Source organism: Mauremys mutica, chromosome 6 (genome assembly GCF_020497125.1).
Source record: "Mauremys mutica isolate MM-2020 ecotype Southern chromosome 6, ASM2049712v1, whole genome shotgun sequence".
NCBI classification, from domain to species: domain Eukaryota; kingdom Metazoa; phylum Chordata; order Testudines; family Geoemydidae; genus Mauremys; species Mauremys mutica.
This window is the reverse complement of record NC_059077.1, coordinates 16886420-16907370: the sequence shown is the minus strand read 5'-3', so window position 1 is coordinate 16907370 and position 20951 is coordinate 16886420. Positions and strand designations below refer to the sequence as shown.

Genomic DNA, 20951 nt, shown 5'->3' with positions numbered 1-20951 from the left:
AGTTGATCTTCTGTTACTTTGGTCAGCTTAAAGTACCTTGCACAACACAGCCCTGCAAAAGCAGCTTCATGCCAATGATTTGTGCAACATACTGTAGTGTTAGACCTTTATTTCTCCTCTTACCCTTCTCCCCTACCCTGTCCTATCTTCCATTTGCCTGTGTCTTAAGTCAGCAGCGTGCTGCCAAAATTTTAACAGGGACTTCTTCAAATATTTTCCAGCTCCCTTACGAATTCATCTGACCTTCCGTCACCAAAATACTCTTCCCACACCTCAAATAACCCCACATACTTATCCTCTATCCCACAAAATGTAGCAATCCTACACTTTTCCCCCACCAAACAGCTGCATCAGTGCTTTCACTCTCACCCACATCAATCAGTCCCTTTAACATGCCATGATTCCCTCTCCCCTGCATTTCTTTCTTTCTTTTATAATAGCATCTAGGGACCCCAATCAGGGCTTTGGCCTCATCACTGTACAAACACCACAAGGACAATCCCTGCCCCAGAGATCTCAGAGTCGGGGATTTAGGCGACACACAACCCATGAATACGTTGACAGGGAACAGTAGAGACAGGTGCATTTACTTAAATTAGTAATCAGCAAAAGTCCAACCAAAGCCAAACAGCACCTCAGAGGCTCCCCTCTTAGGCAGCTGTTCCTCAAAACAGAGGTGATTGTAGCAGGCAGCTGTCCTGAAGCCTCTGGCTTGCGGGTGGTTGGTCAGGTAGAGAGTGGGTCCCCTCTGATGGTGGAATGGGTGTTTTCTGGTAGGTTGGGGATGTACGCCCTTGGTTCTTGAGGTGGGAAGTTTTGTCTGACTATGAGGGGTCTATCCCACCTGGTATAGGGATCAAGTAGGGGAAGTACGTCTCCCATTGCTACTAAGGATATTAGGTTGCGGGGGTAGCTCTCCCAGGATGATATGGAGGGCCCAGTAAGTAAACAGGCCTCTGCTGGCTGGTATGAGGAATCAGCAAGAAAGTGGGTTTCTCCAGCTAGTGTGGGCGAGTGAGTCTACACTGACTAGTATAGTGGTCAGGTTGGGGAGTGAGTGTCCCCTAGACCAGTGGCTCTCAACCTTCCAGATTACTGTACCCTTTCAGGAATCTGATTTGTCTTGTGTACACCCAAGTTTCACCTAATTTAAAAATGACTTGCTTACAAAATCAGGCATAAAAATGCAAAATTGCATTACTACTGAAAAATTGCTTACTTTCTCATTTTTACTGTATAATTATAAAATAAATCAATTGGAATATAAATATTGTATTCACATTTTGGTGTATAGTGTATAGAGCAGTATAAACAAGTCATTGTCTGATTTAGTTAGTACTGACTTCAAATTTTAGTTAGTACTGACTTCACTAGTGCTTTTTAGGCAGCCTGTTGTAAAACTAGGCAAATACCTAGATGAACTGATGTACCCCCTTGGAAGACCTCTGCATACCCACTGAGGTACATGTACCCCTGGTTGAGAACCACTGCCCTAGATGGTAGAAGGGGTCATAGGAGTTAAAAGATGAGGAGAAGGTCTCCTGTTGCTGGTGGTATTGAAGTGGGTCTCTATTAACTGGTGGAGAGGGGAAGCAGGCTCCTTTCCATAAGTTGGGAAAAGACTTGAACTTTCCCTGGTCATTGGAGGGACTGGCTGAGGATCGTAAGGTTCCAGGCTCCATCCCACTATTTACTCTTCAGACTCTGGGCTGCCACTGGGCAAGCAGACAAGTGGTGGGGAGAGAGACAGGCCCAAAAGCTTCTGGATTCTCACTCATGTAATAGCTTGGCCCTTCCCCCTTTCCTCCTCTGTTGTTGGTGGAGCTGTCAGGAGGAGAAGTATGTGCAGGAAGAACAGTGCATTGTGTCTCAGGAGGCACTGGGAGGAGAAATTCCCTTTGCATCGGCTGTCACAGAAACAGTAGCCATACCCACAGAGTGGCAGGTGGCTGTGTGAGCTGCAAATAGCCCATTCCCAGACTCAGAGAGGGATGGAAACTTTAACAGGCAAAGTCTACCTTTTCTTCACCACTCCTCGATTCCTGTCGATTGTTATCACACCACTGTGCATATGGCTGGGCTGTGGATTCTCTGGCATACCCCTAAACTTAACTGATTATTTTATAAAGAAGAGGGTGTGCACCTCTTTATTGTGGGGCAGTGCAGGAAGAATAGGTTACTCACCCTTTGCAGTAATTGTGGTTCTTCAAGATGTGTGTCCCTATGGTGCTCCACTCAGGTGTTCACGTGCCTCTCAAGCCTTTGATCAGAGACTTCCCATTAGCAGTGTCTGTTCAGCCTGCACTTGCATCCTATACATCCTTGTGCCAGACATAGAGGTTATATAGGGCTGCACAGCTGGACCACCTTCTCCAGCCAGATGTTCTATAGAGAAAAGTCTGAAGCAGAAGGAAAGGAGGGCAAGTATGGAGCACCAATAGGGCACAAAGTTTCCACACAGTTTCCACACAGTGTGAGTAACCTTTCCTTCTTCTTCAAGTAATATCCCGATGGGTGCTCCACTTCAGGTGACTCCCAAGTAGTATCCCCACAGAGAGAAAGGAGCTTTGGAATTGAGTCCAGAACTGAAGATAGAACCGCATTACCAAGCACCACAGCTGAACTGGAGGCATGGATCAAGGCATAGTGTTTAGAAAATGTATGTCCTGAAGACCATGTACTGGCCTTACACATCTCGGAAACTGGGATGTTTTTGAGTAATGCCATGGACACTGATTTTTATCTGGTAGAATGTGCTATTATCCTTTGGCGGGAGGGTAGAGCACCTGTTGCACTGTAACAAGTAACAATACACCCAGACATCTACCATGACAGTCTCTGGGCAGAGATTGTGGACTCAGTCTAGGTGTCTTCCAAAATTGCATAGTCCTTTCTAGATAGAAGGCAAAACCTCATCTAATACCCAAGGTATGAAAGAAAATTTCCTATTGAGACTTGTGTGATTTTGGGGAAAAAATAGCACAAGTAGATCAACGGACTGGTTAATAAGAAAAGCTAATACTACCTTAGGTAAGAATTTAGGGTGTGGCCATAAAGAGACCTCGTCCTTGAACATTGTAAAGGGTGGATCTGCCATTAAGGCCCCAATTTCTCAGACTGACATCATAGCAACTAAAATTGCCATCTCCATGCATAAGTGAAGCAAAGAACAGGTTGCCATTGGTTCAAATGGAGGTTTTGTGAGACATCTAAGTATGAGGTTGAGGTTTCAAATCTGAGTGGGGTACCTAATTTGGGGGTAGAGTTTCCCCAAGCCTTTAATAAATCTAAAGCAAATATAAAAAATCCTTCTACTGGAGGATGAAAAACTGATATTGTACCGAAGTAAACCTTAATCGGGATAACTGATAAACCCTGGTTTCTTCATGTCCAACAGGTAGTCCAGGATTGCTGACAGCAATGAGGATTCAGACACAAGTTTGTAGAATTGACACCAATGGTTAAATCTCATCCAGTTCTGCAGGTAAGTAATTTGGGTGGACTCCTTTCCACTATTCAATATCACCCGTTCTACTTTCACAGAGCAGATAGATTCTACTCCTGCAAACCATCAAGAAACCATGCACCAGAGGTGGAGGTTCCCTAGGTTGGGGTGAAGTAAATAATCCGCAACTTGGTAGAGGAGAGGAGAAACTATCCTAAGTTTGATGGTCAGGTGAACACATGGGTGAAGCAGGTAAAGATACCAAGCTTGTCTCAGTCAGGTCGCTATTATAAAGATAATCCCAGCCTTGGCATGTGTGATCTCTCAGTATTAGTGGTGTTGGGAGAAATGCATAGACCAGCCCCTTCATCCAAGATCAGAGAAATACATCTTCCAGAGAGATAGCCTAGCCCTCCTCTTGAGCAAAGCAGATGACACTTTTTGTTCCTGGAGGCAATGAAGAGCTCTGCCTCTAGGAGACCTCAATTTTGCAATATATGATGGAGAATTTGAGAGTCCAGTTTCCATTCGTAGTCCTGGGAGAAACACCTGCTGAGGGTATCAGCTGCGATGTTGTGAACCCCAGGGAGGTAAAAAGCTGAAATTTGGATCTGATGCTACATCCCAGTTCCACAATTTCATTGCTTTGGCGCACAGGGAGGGGGATTTTGCTCCCCCTTACTTGTTGATATAGAACATGCAGGCTACATTGTCAGTCATCATTCTGATGGATTTTCCTTTGATGCTGGGTCAGAAATGAAGGCAAGCATTCCTCGCTGCCCTGAGTTTCAACAAGTTAATGTGGAGATTCGTTTCCTGAGGTGACCATCTGCCCTGGGCCATGAAAGTATTGATGTGAGCTCTGCATCCCAAGGGAGAAGCATCTGTTGTCACGGTTACCGTTGGGGTTGGGTAAACAAAAGGAGTCCCTGCACCGATATTGAGTTGATTTTCCACCAGTCTAAGGAGTTCTTTACATGACACTGGACCATACTTGCTTGTCCAAATTGTCTCTAGAGGGTGAATAGACCACTCTGAGCCAGTCCTGGAAGCAATGGGGGCATAGTCTTGCATAATCAGTCACAAAGGTGCAAGTTGCCATATGACCAGGAGCTGTGGATAGTTTCTAACTGAGGTTCATGGATTCCTTTGAATGGTCCTGTCTAGATTTGAGAAAGTTAAGAATCAGTCAATGGAAAGGTCTGCCTGGGCCGTCATTGAACCGAAATACACCCCTATGAACTGTATTCTCTGTACAGGGGGGTCAATGTGGATTTCCTTACAACTGAAGACTCTATTCCTGAAAAAGAGAGTGGGCCAACAGGGTGAATGACAGTTCGGCTTCGTAAGTTCGACTCTTGAGCAGCCCAGTTGTTGAGGTACAGAAAGGCTACAATTGCCTCTAGGACCTTTGAGTACACCCTTTGGACCAATGAAAGGTAGAGGGAAGCCCTCTGTATTAAAAAGTGTCCTGGCCTATAGTAAAGCATGTGAAATGGGTAAGAGTTCTGGGATTTTCCAGACCCACCAGTACTGGAGGAGGAGTCTTTTGCCTCTACACTGCTGAACTGAGAGGTTGAGGCTTCTGATACCATGGACTCAGCAGGGGATGGGGGGGTCTCTTGGGAGCAGGTTCCTTATGATAACAGTCAGCACTTCTCTTTTGGGACCCTTCATTGAGACCTCAAGAGTTTTTCCCCTCTTAGGGGAGATCTGTGCTGAGGTCAAAGGGGAACTTGATCTGCCCAAAGACAGATGTCTGTGGGAAGGTCTTCTGACCTGACTCTGAAGTGGGTCAAAGGGAGCACTCCAGCAGCAGCTTGACCTCACAGTTCTTCCTTGCTCTGGATTTAAGAGCCAGGCAAAAGTTACACTTCTGGGAGACATATGACACTCCCAGGCAGCGGACACACTTATAGTGGCCATCATTGACTGGGATAGGCTTCCGACAAGAGAGGCAATGTTTGAATCCTGGAGAGTTGGGCATGCCCTGCCAGGAGAGAATGATTCTCTCCCTCACTTCAGGGAGCCTAAGTTAATCCTCACACTACTTATCTACTAACTATGTAACTATCTAAAACCAACTAACACTAAAGAAAAAGTTAACTCGGGCACTCTCAAGGCAGACACGCTAGGGCTCTGTCTTAGGCCAAGGTGGTTGAGAGGGAACTGAGGGCAGATCGACCGTGGCAGCCCTATGTAGCCTCAGTGCATGGCACAAGGCTGTATAGGACATATAGGCAGGTGAAACAGACACCACAAACAGGAAATCTCTGATCAAGGACTCAAGATGCACAGGTGTACCTGACGTGGATCACCCATAGGGACATTACTCAATGAGGAATTTTTAGCCCATCTCCCCCAATATGCTGCTGAAGAAATAGATCCCATCTACGTTCAAGTCTAGCAATCAAGTTGCATTTTCTAGGTCTATCTTTGGAACAAGAGTGGCTACAAATTTATTTTTCTTCTTCAAGAAAAGATTCCTTTCACATGGCTCAAAGAATAACTCCGTTAACAAGGGAGCCCTCCAGCTCTTCTGTGCTTCAAGTACCATCAACTCTGATTCTTAGCATAACTGTAAAAAATACTTATCTAGACTCCCAAGGAGATTTAGTCTGTCTGATTAGAGACTTGGCTACTTTCAACCAATGTAAGATCAAGGATCCTGTGCCTGCAAGTCTCCCATAGAAAATAAAGTGGGATAGGGGACTATAGCCCAGGTCTGGATATCTACTTGAAGGAAGTCCAGTTCAAGTTCTGGCCATTCTAGGCAGCCAAAACATTATTTCAGTCAGAGCCAGATATAGTAACACTGCTCCAGATCAAAAGAAAACCTACTGCCCTGTGAAATATTTTAATAATAGTTTACAATGATCCTACAGAAATAGGCTGAAAGCTAGATACCATGGGATACTAAATATAACAACACTTCACTCTTTAACCGTTCATTCAAGGATCTCAAAGCAGTTTGCAATGATTAGCTGATTTAGGCCTCACACCACCCTGTGAAGCAGAGTACAGTTATTCCCATTATACAAATGGGGAAACAGACCTGGAGAGGCCATTGCCTATCCTTTTAAATGCCCACTAACTTGGGGTGATGACATTTTTGACACACATAAAGCATTCACAAAGGCTACCAATCCCTTGTGTCTTCAGCGGGCTTTATGGATGCTCAGCGCTTCTGAAAATCATATCTAGGAGCACTAGCTCAGGCCCCCAAATGGTAAGCACCCAAAATTATTGGCCACCTGTAATAATTTAGGCCTAAATGGCTATCATATAGAAACTCAGTGGTAGAGCCACAACCAAATCCAGGTCTCTTGATGACCAATATCCTGTTCTCACCACCATATTATACTTCCTCCCAGGTATTTCAAAAAAGAGCTACAGACATTAAGGTTACAAAATCCAATACGTTGTATAATGGATTCTTGTCAGTGGGGGAAAAAAAGACCTAAACTGAAAAACAAATTATGCACATTTTACATCCCACAGAGGTTCAGCATTTTATTTTTTCTAAGGCTGAATTAACTCAGAGAGCAGTTAATTTCCAACTTCAAAGATTTGTTCTTGTTTTGAAGACAATAAATATGCAGCAAATATCTCACAGCAACAACGAGCTGATTAGACATATTTAAACAAGAATTGTCGCTTGTCAGAAATAAATTACTGTAGCAGAATGTCATGTCTGGCTTTATTTTATTTATTTTCGGGGGGCGGGAACCAAACCACACATTTCTGCCTGAAGAATGTTTCCCTGTGTTTTAATGCTTCTTTAAAATTGTTCTCACAAGACAATGTTTCCAGCAGTTCAAAGGACAAAAGAGTTATTCCTACCTGCTACAGTGACTTTAGCTGTCCGACTGATGATAGCCCCAATTCCTTCTAAAGAGGCCTCACACTGGTAGAGACCCTCATCTGGCTTATGGTGCCTGGAATGGACTATGCTTTGTATCAAGAGGGAACCATTGGCCATCTGCTGTCTCCTTTCATCCACTGCCAGGTTTAAGAAGACTGCATCTTTCTTCCACTTGATGACAGGAATTCCTTGATCAGACTCCACTGTGCAATTCAGCAGCACATTACTTCCGCGCATGGTGACAGCATCTGAAGGCTCAGTCAGGAACCGCAATGATGTAAAACCCTTAACTTGTGAACCTAAAATAAGAAAAGCAGCGTTATTCATTCACGTACAGGGAGATAGATGCCAGTTCTAGTGCATTAACTCATTGAAGAGCATGAACACAAAATCCCACAAGACACTTTGGGTGCCCGGCAAACATTCTGAGAATTAATTTAATTAAAAATAGCATGTCTCAGCAAATTGACTGAAGGAAAACCAAGATGAATATTTTAGTGCCATCAGTACAAATACAATATTTACAGAAGGGAGACAAATATGTAAACACAGCAAAATACCTCTAACTGTTCCCCCCCATTACTTCAAGAAATAAACTCCAATGTGTTCAATTTTCTCTAGTGCTGTGGATCAGTACAAAGCCTATGCACCACTTCAGTACCATTTTGAGGGTATAAGTGGAATTTACTCTAATTGGCTCATAGGGCTTGTGCTGGACCCCTGCACAGGACTGAATTTCACCATGAGAAGTTTGCAAATAGCACTTGGGTGGCTTTGTATTTATGAGCAACTTTCAGAGGAGATTAGACAAATCCAGGGAGTCTGGCCACCTTTTGGAAGTGCTGCCAAACCTTTGTATATGATGAAGCTTTTCTCTCCTAACTAGAATGACACTCACATCTGTAGTAGGAAGAGAGCCTGAGACATAAGCCCTTATATCAGAGGCCTAATATGAGGCAGGACCTGCTCACAGAATTTGGCAAGAGCAGGGCTGATATTGCAGAAAAAACACATTCTTAACGAGTGCTAGTCACAGAGTGCTCATGCAAACACATGCTGATATCCAGTGGTACCAGAACATCCCGATATCAAGGATGGTACAAAAACATTACCCAAGGATAGCAAGAACACACTGACCCATCCTAAAAGATAAGGTCAGGATGATAGTACGTAATAGAGATGTTTTGATCAAACCAACATGTACAAGATGGGTGATTACTAGCGACGTAAGGGGGCAGTAACTAACTATATCAATGGGGCAGTACTAACTTGTTTTTATTGGGGTATAAAGATATATCTCAGAGGGAGTGTCTTTGTCTGGCCTTAGGGAGGAACAGAAAGTCCCGCCGTTCACTGAGCTGGTCCATTGTTACGGGCATATGTGTACCATGGGATACTAGTACTATGCTTTGTCAACAATACACCTGGCTGGGTGCATTCATCCCTTAATGGATCTTTTGGTCATTGGGTGGTTCGCTCGAGGTCTGCCATGCCAGCTGTCTGCGCAGGGCTGGGGCGGCACACAGAGGGAACACACACACACACACACAGCCAAACAGCTACCAACATCTAACCACAACATCCTCAAAACCACCTCCTCTTAACTTCTTTTCCATTCCTCTGCAATGGAGAGAGCAATGCGGGAGATACTGAAGTCCCTTGGGTGCCAGCTGAGCAGGTGTCACAGCAGCAGCCGTGACAGGCTATTCTTACAGCATAAATGTGTGACATCACAGTAGGGTATCAAGAATGCATGTCAGGGCTGCAAAATGCAGAGTCTAGGTCCCTTTGCAGCCCTGCACAATTAGGAGGCAATGGAGAAGAAGGTGGAGTGAGAAGCTTCCATGGAAGGCCCATGATATGAATATAAACCTTCACTGCTAAAGACTAGAAAACTGTTAAGATGCTTAAGAACTAGTGGATCTTATTACATACTCTAATAACACAATAAAAGGAAAGGAAATGGGCTTGATTCTGACTTTCTATGGGACTCCCCCTTTTCCAGTCATTTACACCTGTGCAAAGTGCATGCAAATTGGATTCTGATTTGGTAGCATTTTATATGCACTTTCCACAAATGTAAATTACTAGACTATGGTCCAGGCTGTGGAGAATCAGGCCCTATAATTTCCATTGATGGCTAAATGGTATCAGAGAGTCAAAACTTACAGGACCTTGCATGCCTTTAAAGCTGCTGTCTGTGAATGTAAAGGAGGCAGATATTTTCTGTTAAGCAAACCTTTTTTCTCAACCTTTCTCCCACGGGTATGCTATATATGGCATTTCTAGCTGTTAATGGTTGGGTTGACAGCATCACCTTAAACTGCTTGCCTCCTGATTGACAAAGCCTCCAGCATATGATATTCCAAGCCCCTTCCCAGCTACCATCTTCCTCTCCACATTACCTTTTCTCTGGCCATGTTCTAAAGGAAGAACAAAATTCATTGACTAGCAAAAGATGTATCCAAGGCCTGATCCTGATCTCACTCACATTGGTTTAATCCCACTTGAAGTCAATGGAGCTACACTGGTTTCAGTAACCTAAGATTGCATACTGGTGGAAGATACACTCTTGTCATGAAACTGCTGTTAATAGCAAACAGACCCGTTTACAATTTAGGCAAGTACCATTATCTTAAAACATTCATTGCTTTTTATTCTTCCATAGGCCTCTGGTGTTTTGTTTTTAAACACAGCTTCTTGCTGGACATTTTTATTTATGCCACCAAAACACAACACATTTTAACACCCAGCTGTTTATGACACTATGTTAATGAATTTATGTGACTATTATCAGAAGTAAATAATCCACTTCTTCTGAAACAGTGGGGTTATGACGGATTTCAATTCAGGGAGTTCATAAATTACAGAAGTTAAAAAAAGATTAACTTTCTTTTCATGCAATTACCCTTGCAGTTCAGTCACAATTTCAGCTATTCATATCCTTTGCAGAAGCCATAGTTATCTTAAATTGCTTTAGTACATGGTACCTAACAGCTTGAATAACCTGTAATGCTTTTGGAATGTGAATACAGTTCAAACCCTTCTCTGAAATATTGCTCCTGGAGGCTGAAGTGGTGAGAGGTTGAAGACGTGATCATATGCTTTCAAAGACGATTTCTTGGAAGTCCAGGAAGGAGGAGGGATTAAGAGACAGGTTTTTAAAGGTATTTAGGTGCCTAATGATACAGATAGCCACCTACTGGGATTTTCAGAACTGCCAAAGCGCCTAATCCCTTTTGAAATCAATGGCAGTTAAGTGCCTAGATGCTTTTGAAAATCCCACTAGGCTTCTATCTGGCTAGATACCTAGGAATTAGCTCAAGCAACCTCAGCTAAAATATCAGATCTTGAATGCCAACCAATCTTTGGGAACATTCCAAATCATGTATCATCATTATTTTAACAAGGTACTTCCACAAACCTTTTCCTTCCTAACCTGTAGTAAACCCTGGGTACCAGAGTGCATGCACCTGCTGACGGGAAGGCTGAGAGATTGAAGATTGTTCAACATATTTATGAAATGTCCAAAGATTACACAGATTTAGTTTTCATTAGATTAACAGGGAACCAGATTCCAGACCAGAGCTGGAAATACAACCGTAGAGCCTGTCAGCTGGAACACCTTGGTACTCAGAAGCCCAATCATGGAAAGTTTTAAGGTGGAAACTCACAATGTAAATTGCACTGAGAAACCAATATGAGAGAAGTGCAGTTTATGAAGCACATATTAAACATGTTCTAAGTAACCAGGCAGCGATATTTTGCACTGCTAAAGTGTTCAAACAGTCAACATGTGTGGCCCTATTTCCAGTGGATTGCAGTAATCCAGTTTTCTTTTTCTTCACACACACTTTTTATAGGTTTCAGAGTGGTAGCCATGTTAGTCTGTATCAGCAAAAAGAATGAGAAGTACTTGTGGCACCTTAGAGACTAACAAATTTATTTGTGAATAAGCTTTTGTGAGCTAAAACCCACTTCATCAGATGCATGCAGTGGAAAATACAGTAGGAAGATTTTATATATACACACACACACACACACAGAACATGAAAAAATGGGGGTTGCCATACCAACTCTAACGAGACTAACCAATTAAGGTGGTCTATTATCAGCAGGAGAAAAAAAACATTTGTAGTGACAATCAGGATGGTCCATTTCCAACAGTTGACAAAAAGGTGCAAGTACTTTGTGTAATGACCCACCCACTCCCAGTCTTTATTCCAGCCTAATTTAATGGTGTCCACTTTGCAAATTAATTCCAGTTCTGCAGTTTCCTATTGGAGTCTGTTTTTGAAGTTTTTTTGTTGAAGAATTGTGACTTTTAGGTCTATAATTGAGTGACCAGGGTGGTTGAAGTGTTCTCCGACTGGTTTTTGAATGTTATAATTCTTGACATGCAATTTGTGTCCATTTATTCTTTTGCATAGAGATTGTCCGGTCTGGCAAATGTACATGGCAGAGGGGCATTGCTGGCATATGATGGCAAATATCACATTGGTAGATGTGCAGGTGAACAAGCCTCCTATAATGGTGTCCCTTGAATAGATATGTGGACAGAGTTGGCAATGGGCTTTGATGCAATGATAGGTTCCTGGGTTAGTGTTTTTGTTGTGTGGTTGCTGGTGAGTATTTGTTTCAGGTTGGGGGGCTGTCTGTAAGTGAGGACTGGCCTGTCTCCCAAGATCTGTGAGAGTGAGGGATCATCCCTCAGGATAGGTTGTAGATCCTTGATGATGTGCTGGAGAGGTTTTTGTTAGGGGCTGAAGGTGACGGCTAGTGGCGTTCTGTTACTTTCTGTGTTGGGCCTGTCCTGTAGTAGGTGACTTCTGGGTACTCTTCTGGCTGTCAGACTCCAGGTTCTCTGGGAGAGAATATAATTTCTTGATGGATAATAATATTTTCCCCTAGTGAGTGATTAATTAGTGCAGAAAGAGTTGAAATCAAAACAGGGAGAAAAGATGAATTTATGAATATATTTTAGAAATTCCAAAATTGAGTTTAGCTTCCCAAATGATGATCTTCAAACCTATTTTTTGCAGAGGCCTAAATAAATTCCACTTAGAAATCATTGTTCTGCACCACTTTCTCACAGCATTGCGACTCATGGTGACCTTCCTTCCAGTGAGCAGAACTGGAAATAGCTACTTAAGGGCACAAGAACGGGTGGGGAAACCCCCACAGTGTTCTCCCTTATTCTGCCAAAAGCTGAAATGCCACCTCTGAAATGTTCCTAATGCCCAGCACAGGGACATCTATTGAAGCCAATGGCAAAATGCCTGCTGGCATCAATGGAAGGAAGAGTGGGCTGTTGGGAACTAGATCTGAAATCAAATCTTTGCATGGCAAAGCGCTGCCCCGAATGCTTATCTCTTCAGCAACAGACAGTGGAGGTTTTTAATCTTGTGCTATTGGAAGACCTGAAAATGCTGTAAAACTTCTTTAGTATTTGTCCTAGTCTTTGAGCAGACTCTTCCCAGCTGTGCTTTACCTTAAATATCTCATGAAATCTAAGACGAGTTAACAATGCAATTGAAGCACCTAAACACAGCACAGTTTACAACAGGCCATTAAGCTCTTCACCCCTAGCATTTTTTTCCCCATCAGAGATGGACAATGGGTTCATTTTATTTCTAAGATCCAGACTGATATTTTCCAACTATTTTTAAACCTCTAGACTACTAAAACTTATGCCAATAGCTCAAATTGAGGGGTGGGGAGCAGGGGTAAACTAAGAAGGTATCTGTAGAGGAAATATGGGAGCTCTTTTAAAGTATACTGCAATACAAAATCTCTCTTCTACAGTTTCAGTGCTTTGTGGTGAGAGGAACCCACTGTCTTTATCTGCCACCTTTGATCACCTTAAATTTTTTCCCCATCTTTCCCATGATATTCCCCTTGCAATCTCTCAGAGTTGCAAAAAGCTAGTTTATGAGTATTAATACTCCCAAGCATTCAACATCAAACCCAATGAAACGGAGTCTTGGGTTTGGTGTGCATCAGTGTGTTATGAAAGTTTGGTGAATATAGACTGAAGTTACTTGCAGAGAGCCTTAATTACTTCTGTGGGATCATCTGCATAGGTAAATTCTAACCAACATGAGTAACATTTGCACAGTTGAGTCCATGCCTGGAAGATGCTGCACTTCTGTCACAAAAGTTTACCACCCTTGTGACTTTTCCCCAGCAAGTGGTTTCAGGTTCTGTGCCCCTCAAAGACATCTACAAACAGAGCACTAGATGTGTGTGCTTTTCTAATTGTTTTAAGTGTTATAACATAGCAAATGCCTGTCCCACCATTAACATGTGCACACACATCTACTGTCTCAGTTTCAGTACTAAGAGGCGGAGACTTCCGGGGGATTGAGTTCTACAACACAGGCTGAAATTGATCAATCCAAACCACATTTTTTTTAATTAGAACATTCACAGAAAGACTATGAATACAGATTTATTAGATCCGTGGCTCAATTACAAACCTGAACTTGAACATAAGTGTTGTAAAGATTAAAGAGCTCCAGTCCCCCCTGTCACCCCCCCCCCACAGGCCCATTTCAGCTATTCTGAGCACACGCCTTGTCATAAACAAAAGACTATGGCACTGCTTCTGTCAAGATCTGAAGCTCTGAGGTGAAGGAGAGAAAGCTCCATGCAACACCCCAAGAGTCATCTAGACAAATAAAGGAACAACAAAAAGATGAAAAACCCAGTCCTTGGTCCCTTGCTGCTTCAGCAACCAAACCATTAACCTATATGATGGCCTGCTGTGTGATGCAGGTTTGGAAGCTCATTAGCTTTCTCCCTGACAGGTAACATCAGAGTGACCTCAGAGTTATCATTCTCCAAGCCACATATGAAATTAACATTTAAAAAAATAAACTTTGATGTGCTCTTAAATCAGACCCCATCACTGAATCCTTCAACTTCCTGTTCTGGCATTGTGAAACGTAATCCGCTCTTTCTGAATGTTCCGCATCAGCTACTTCCATTGCAGAGACAGAAGAGATTTCACAGTTGCAACATTATTTGACCAGGCCACCCTGGGAGCTTTTTTATTTTTCAAACACATATTAAGAAATAAAAAGTTTTGCACACAAATTATTTGAAATTTGCAAATATAAGGGTACCTCCATCTATCTGAAATGTGGTAGCATAGTATACTAGCTGAACTAAATCTGTTATAATAAAATGTATTTATGGAAGCCCTGAGTATTTTTCTCAGAGGCCATTTTGACTTCGTCTACCGACCCTGCATTAAATTAGCTTAGTGCTCAGACTAGTAAACACTTATTTACAATTTCAGGTAGCATACAATACAGCAAAACTTGTCACAATTTTCTATTTGCTGCAAATCAACCAGAACTGAAATGAGGCCTCAAATAGATAAAATGAGGTAGTTCCTTTTAATAATTTTATTATAACTTATGTAGCGCTGATTGTTGGTGCTGAGCACTTTAAATTCTAGCCCCATACACTTTTGAATATCTGGTCGAACATGTGCATTAATATTACATGTTACATGTAGAAAGACAAATCTGCTACCCACAAGGAATTTACAGTCTGATTCAAAGGAGTACAGTACATAGAACAAGTCTTCAGCATTATATACAATTCTGCAGTACTCTATAGTGATGCATCAAATCAACTCATTACATTTTAAAATAGTTCTACTGTAGTGTTTTAGACTGATACTGTAGTAATTTTTATTAGGAAAATTGTGTCACTAACTCCCAAGAATCCTGGTGGTTACTGAGCACATATGAAGAGTAGGTTTTCAGTTTAAACATTTAGTTTTGATGTTCGTAATTCAGATTTTTCATTTATGTATATAGATGAGCTTAGAGCTGGTTGGGAATGTTTTGATGATATTTTGTTTCATTGGAAAATGATGATTTGTTGAAATCAAAATTTCTCATAGGAACATACTGGTTTTAACAAAACATACCCAGATTCAATCCCTGCTCTGCCTGATCCTACCATGAGAAGACAGTTTATCCATGCAGGAAACAGAGCTCTGTAGGGCCAGTCCAAGACTGTGGAGTGAACTCCCATAGGAACCAAGAACCGTCACAAATTTCACAAGCCACAGTTCCCTGTGAAAGCAGCACTTTTTTTAAATCTTGATTTCACTAATAAATACATAGCAGCATGTACGTAAACTAAAATAAAAACCCTACCAAACTAGAACACCCCACTACAGACACAATTCTCCCCTGGGGAGGGAATGAGAGAAGAATAGGCCTCATGCAACAGATGTTAGTCACATCACAGAAGGTGCTCAGATACTATACTGAAGAAGGTGGTACAAGAACCTATACCTAGTGGGAAAGGTTGGAGTCAGCTGCCTTTGCACCCCAGCAGGAGTCACTCAGAAAACTGGCTAGCTGCTCTTGCGGAAGACAGAGATGCCACACTGGCCAGCCTGTTTGAGCCTATTTGAGTTGATGCCATCAATGACATCAGGTGTAGACATGCATCTGACGAAGTGGGTATTCACCCACGAAAGCTCATGCTCCAATACGTTTGTTAGTCTATAAGGTGCCACAGGACTCTTTGTCGCTTTTACAGGTGTAGACTGTTTCCCCTAATATGCACTACTATCTACTTAGGAGAGCAATAGCACAAATCTAATTCTTGTCACTTGACTAATTTTAAGCCAATCTGGTTAACAGAATCCAAGGACTGCTTGCCTATTAAACATGGCATGGCACCTTGCTTTTCAAAGGGAACTGCAAAGTCAACAATGTACAAATTCAGAAGAACAAATCTGTAAGTCAGCACTGACGCTCAGCTGCTCTTATGACAAAATATGGCCACTCTTTAGCAGCCTACAGAAACACCACATGACACATCAGGACAGAATTTGCCACTTGGAAATTCAGAGTGGCAAAGAGCTGGAATCTACTGTGGCCAACACACTAGTGTGAACTACTTTGACAAAAAAATGCCCCTGGACCTTTAATGACCCACCACTAGTTAGGATGGTGTTATATATCATCCAAAAGATATTAACTGTAACAGCACATGATCCCCTGGCACCATAAGGGGGGCATTGCTTCCGCACTGACTCAGAAGGTGCCACATCACTTCATCCAGGGCCTACATTTTCCTTAGGTTTCTCCCATCTTAGAACTGCCCCATCCTGATCCTTCTTATATGTGGCCTAGTGAGGAAGATATAAATTCAATCATAAAGAGTGTTACCATTTCAAAAAGTATGCGAAGCAGAACTCCTCTACGCTTAACAGAAACAGGCTGTCTTATCTTTTAATTAAAAAAATATAAGATTACACACTGTCGAGGTCATGCCACAGACTTGACCAACTTTGTAGGGCTGCTTAATATAGTTCATGAGAAATTAAGTGTTCATCTTTTTGGGATTCAGAAGGAAAATATCAAGGATTAATTCTGTAATAATTTGACAGGTTTGTTGCAAAATCTAGACAAAGTGGTAAAATGTACAGAGCCAGAGTAATTGTAGAGAAGAACTTGCTGCTAGTTCCTTCACTGCTGGATATTTTTTTAGACTTTTTACGGACACTGAATTAAAAAAACCTGACAGTCCTATAACTGGAACACACGCTGCATAATCCTGTCTCTCTGATTTGGTTTTAATGTTTTGCTCATTGTAGGAGTACAAAAGTCAGCTCTTTTCTTATAGACAGTTGTTAAAGTCAGCCACTTCTTTCTGTCTTCTGCAGAAAGCTCAAAGTCAAATCAAGAATAAAGTACTCTCTACTTAAAAGAAACTCTCTTATTAAAGGAATAATATGTCCTGCAATCACTACTAGCAGCTACAGAATCTCAGTCTCCTCACAAACAATGACTGTCCTGTAAGATTCTGTCTTACAGATTTCTTATTCCCCATAGGCTCCCAGCCCTCTGATCCACTGGCCCACTGCCTTTCTTCAGGGCCAGCTCCAGGCACCAGTGAAGGAAGCAGGTGCTTGGGGCGGCCAATAAAAAGGGGCGGCATTCCATCCGGTATCGGGGCAGCACCTCCGGGTCTTTGGCTGGAATTTGGCAGCAGGTCTCTCTCTTCCTCTTTGAGCTGCCACCTAAGTGCCGCCGAAGAGGAAGAGAGGGAGTGAAGGACCCACTGCCGAATTGCCGCCGAAGAATGGAGCAGCCCTATTGAGCTGCCGCCGAAGTGCTGCTGATCAGCTTTTTTTTTTTTTTGCCACTTGGGGCAGCAGGAAAGCTGGACCTGGCCCTGCCTCTGCCTTTCTTGACCCATCTGTGGAGTCCAGCAATTCTATTTGGCTCTCTGCTGGGTCTCTGGGGCCTCTGCATTAAAGTTTTGTGCAGTGTAGGGTTCCAGCTGTGAAAGGGACCCCAAAATACTTTATACACAGGAGGTGAGTGATTTCCAGATAGAGAGGTCCCCAGAGACCAGCAAAGGAGTGACCACAACTTCTGGGCCCTACAACTTTAGCATAAAAGTTACCCTACCAACTGTTTCAAAATTTAATAAATTTTGAGTTAGTCTTAGATGCAGTTAAGTTCAGGCCAGTTCTTATTTCAACTCATCCACTGGCGGCTGTTGAATGTGATTTGTTGGTGCGATTTTGTGTTATCACCTGTTCTCAGGTTGTTGTCAGACTTTTTATGGCATGAGCAAAAAGGATGTTGTTGTTGTTGTTTTTATGATCATATTTAATGCTGTGCACAATAGCTAGCTCATCCAAGCCCCCAGCAATTGCAGGTGAAGTTGGAACACACCAGTTTCCTTATCCCACCTATGTACTATGCATGCTAATTTGCACATAAAAGTTCAGTGGGAAAAAATCCTGCTTTAGGTCTTGTAAAAGTACTGCAACATTTTCGGTCTTCTCCTTTTCAAGGGTCCAGATGTGCTAATTTCATTTGCTTCTCAAGGTTAAAGGGAGTTAGCAGTATAGGCAAAATACTCAGGCCTGGTGAACAGCAGTGCTTTAAGGCGTTTAAAAGCTACACTTCCAATTAAAGAGACACCATCAACATGAAAAAAATAAAATCCCATTTCTGTCTGAAAATGTTGTACCTACTATAATTACAGGTACCATCGAAGATGACTGTCACTGAAAGAAGGAAGGAGAAAGATTTTTTCCCCACTGAGTTTACTCTATTTGACAGCACTCAGCATGCAGTCTCTTTCACTGTTCTCCTGTATAGCCATCTCATTTTCTCCACCAACAGGAAAGCAGAAAAGCCCTTCTCAAAATGTTTTAAAGCATTTTTTTAAAAAAGCTCAGGGCATGCTATTTAAGGTGTTCTCTGTCAGAAACTGCTCTCTTTTCTTTCTCTCTCTTTTTAGTTAGTAATTAAAAAACAACAACAACAAAAAACAAGCTGAGTGTCTCTCTAAGGAGCACTGCTGTGTTGTCAATCCCATCCAGTCTGCTGCATCCAAAAATGTACTGACCATGGCTTGAACCCTCTAGAACAGTGTGATGTCACTGGTAATAAATGTGAGTGAGGAGAATCCCCAAAGAGGGGAAGCACCAATGTATGAAACATTTGGGAGGTATAACAACATGTAAATGGCTCAGAGAGGGGAAACCTGGCCTGCTGTATAAGAGAACAAAGGGGGAATGAAGGGGGATGGGAGAGATGAACTGCTTGTCTGCTAACTATGAAATAATCTAATGATCCTATTTTCAGAGGATGGGTTGGAGAGGATGAGCCACCAGGATTTGTCCACAGTGTGTTGTGGGAGGCACAAGGACCCAGTTCACCAGGCATCCAGCCAGTCTCTGATACTTACTGAACCAGAAAAGGATCCACTGGGATCAAACTCAGAGGGAAAGACAAAGTGGGCTGGAGAGAGCAGCCTGGGAGTTGGGTGCAGAGACAAGGAGACTGGTTTAATTGCCTCTGACTGGGCTAGACTCTGGCATGTTCAGTTGCTTGGGATTTACAGCAGAACCGTTCACTCCTGCATTGCAGGATCAGATTGAGTTTTTCCACCCTCTTATCCTCCTATCAGGGCAAGGCACAAGGACAGATTCAGACTAACAATACCTGTGGGACAAGCTACCCTCAAACTGGCAGGACAAGTTGTCATAGGTCTCACCCCCACTTGGAGCTGTTGGGTTCCAAAATGGGGACCTGCACTGGTTTCCCTCTAAACTAAAAATCCTAGTTTAGATCTGGTAAAAGCTGCCACCACCCAATCAGGTACGTGGATTGGGACACAGTCCTTCCCCAAAATCCTTGCGGATCCCAAGAGCCCCAAATCCATGGAGTTCTTACACCCAGGAGAAATAAACCATTCCCCCCTGCTTCCTCCCCCCTCCCTTTTCCTAGGAGAGATACCGGGATTCACTACAGAGGGATGCTTCCCTCCTCCCCTTTCCCTGAGAATCCACCCAAGGAAAGATCAACCAAGTTCTTAACAGAAAAGATTTATTAAAAAATAAAAAGAAAGTAACTGTCTCTGTAACCAAGATGGAACAATATACAGGGTCTAAACTTATCAATCTCTGGAGAGAATTCCCCCTCCTTTCTTTCTCAGTAAAAGCAAAGTAACAGCAAACAGGAATAAAGAATTTCCTTCAGCAAACACACAATTGCAAATGTAGAAATCAAATTATAAGACTCATCCACCTTTCTAATTAATACTCACTATTGAATAGTAGGAACTACTCCAGGAGAACTTGGAGACATGACTGGCCTCTCTTAGATCCAAAAAGAGAACTCAGAGCCAACAAGGAACACAGACAAAGGCTTCCCTCCACAGAGATTTGAAATTATCTTGTCCCTGATTGGTCCTCTGGTCAGGTGGTCATCAGGTACTGCATGTTAACCCTTTACAGGTAAAAGAGACCTTAACCCTTAACTATCTGTTTATGACACAAGTGCAGGACCTAGCACTGTTATCCTCCCACATTGGCCAGAGGAGCACTCAGCACAGCTGGCACTTTTTCAAAAGGTGGCAGAACTGCCACTTCAAAATCCCTGGAGGAATTCTAGCTGCGTTGGAGTCTGAGGTTCCCACTGCAGCAAGGTCACCAGGAAGTCATGGCTTACAGCAACCAAGACTACCCTCCCCCACATCCCTGCCTTCACACCGCAATCTACTCAGCTATTATACTATGTACTTTTCCTAAAATAGCCGAAAGGTTTAGAAACACAACAAATATTAATCTGATTATCTCTACCACGTGCTTACATGCACACTTCCTGTATGTCCTGGTGCCTCCAGGTAAGAAAGTAGCACAGTTCAAAGCTTTAATGAATTATTACCCATTTAAAAAACTATTAAGACAATAAACAACACCCAATTCTACAATGTAAGGCTATATTTTTATTGACAACAACATAAACCATCAGATCAACACTCAAGTGGTATGAACATGTCAACAGAAAGAAACCAAGGCCAGAAATACAGCTTTATATTGTGTGCAGTTGGGTGTCCTTTGTTGTAAATGATACACAGAGAAACCAAACCAAAACAAAGTCATTTTTCTGTATCAGTCTGCCTGTTCTTTCCTGATAGAGCCACACAATGGAGCTTGTTGCTGGCTTTATGAAGACATCCTCAATGTACCAAAACCTGAATGTTTATGATATTATCTTATTTTGCAATGGGTATTTTGTATGTTGTTGAAGTTTCTCCTACTATGGTTTCTTGGAAACTTCCTTTTGGAGTCAGGAAAAC

The 20951-nt window shown here is 42.5% G+C and overlaps 1 protein-coding gene across 4 annotated transcripts in view; it reads right to left on the bottom strand.

Moving 5' to 3' along the window:
• DCC (DCC netrin 1 receptor) overlaps positions 1-20951 on the bottom strand; it is a 782056-nt gene that overhangs the window by 596548 nt on the left and 164557 nt on the right. For 3 of the 4 annotated variants that reach the window (XM_045020222.1, XM_045020224.1, XM_045020225.1), the window contains exon 2: positions 7289-7609. In XM_045020222.1, the coding sequence (XP_044876157.1) occupies positions 7289-7609 (321 nt within the window). Of the gene's footprint in view, positions 1-7288; positions 7610-8904; positions 8986-20951 lie in introns of those variants that run through there. The other variant, XM_045020223.1, reaches the window with a different exon arrangement.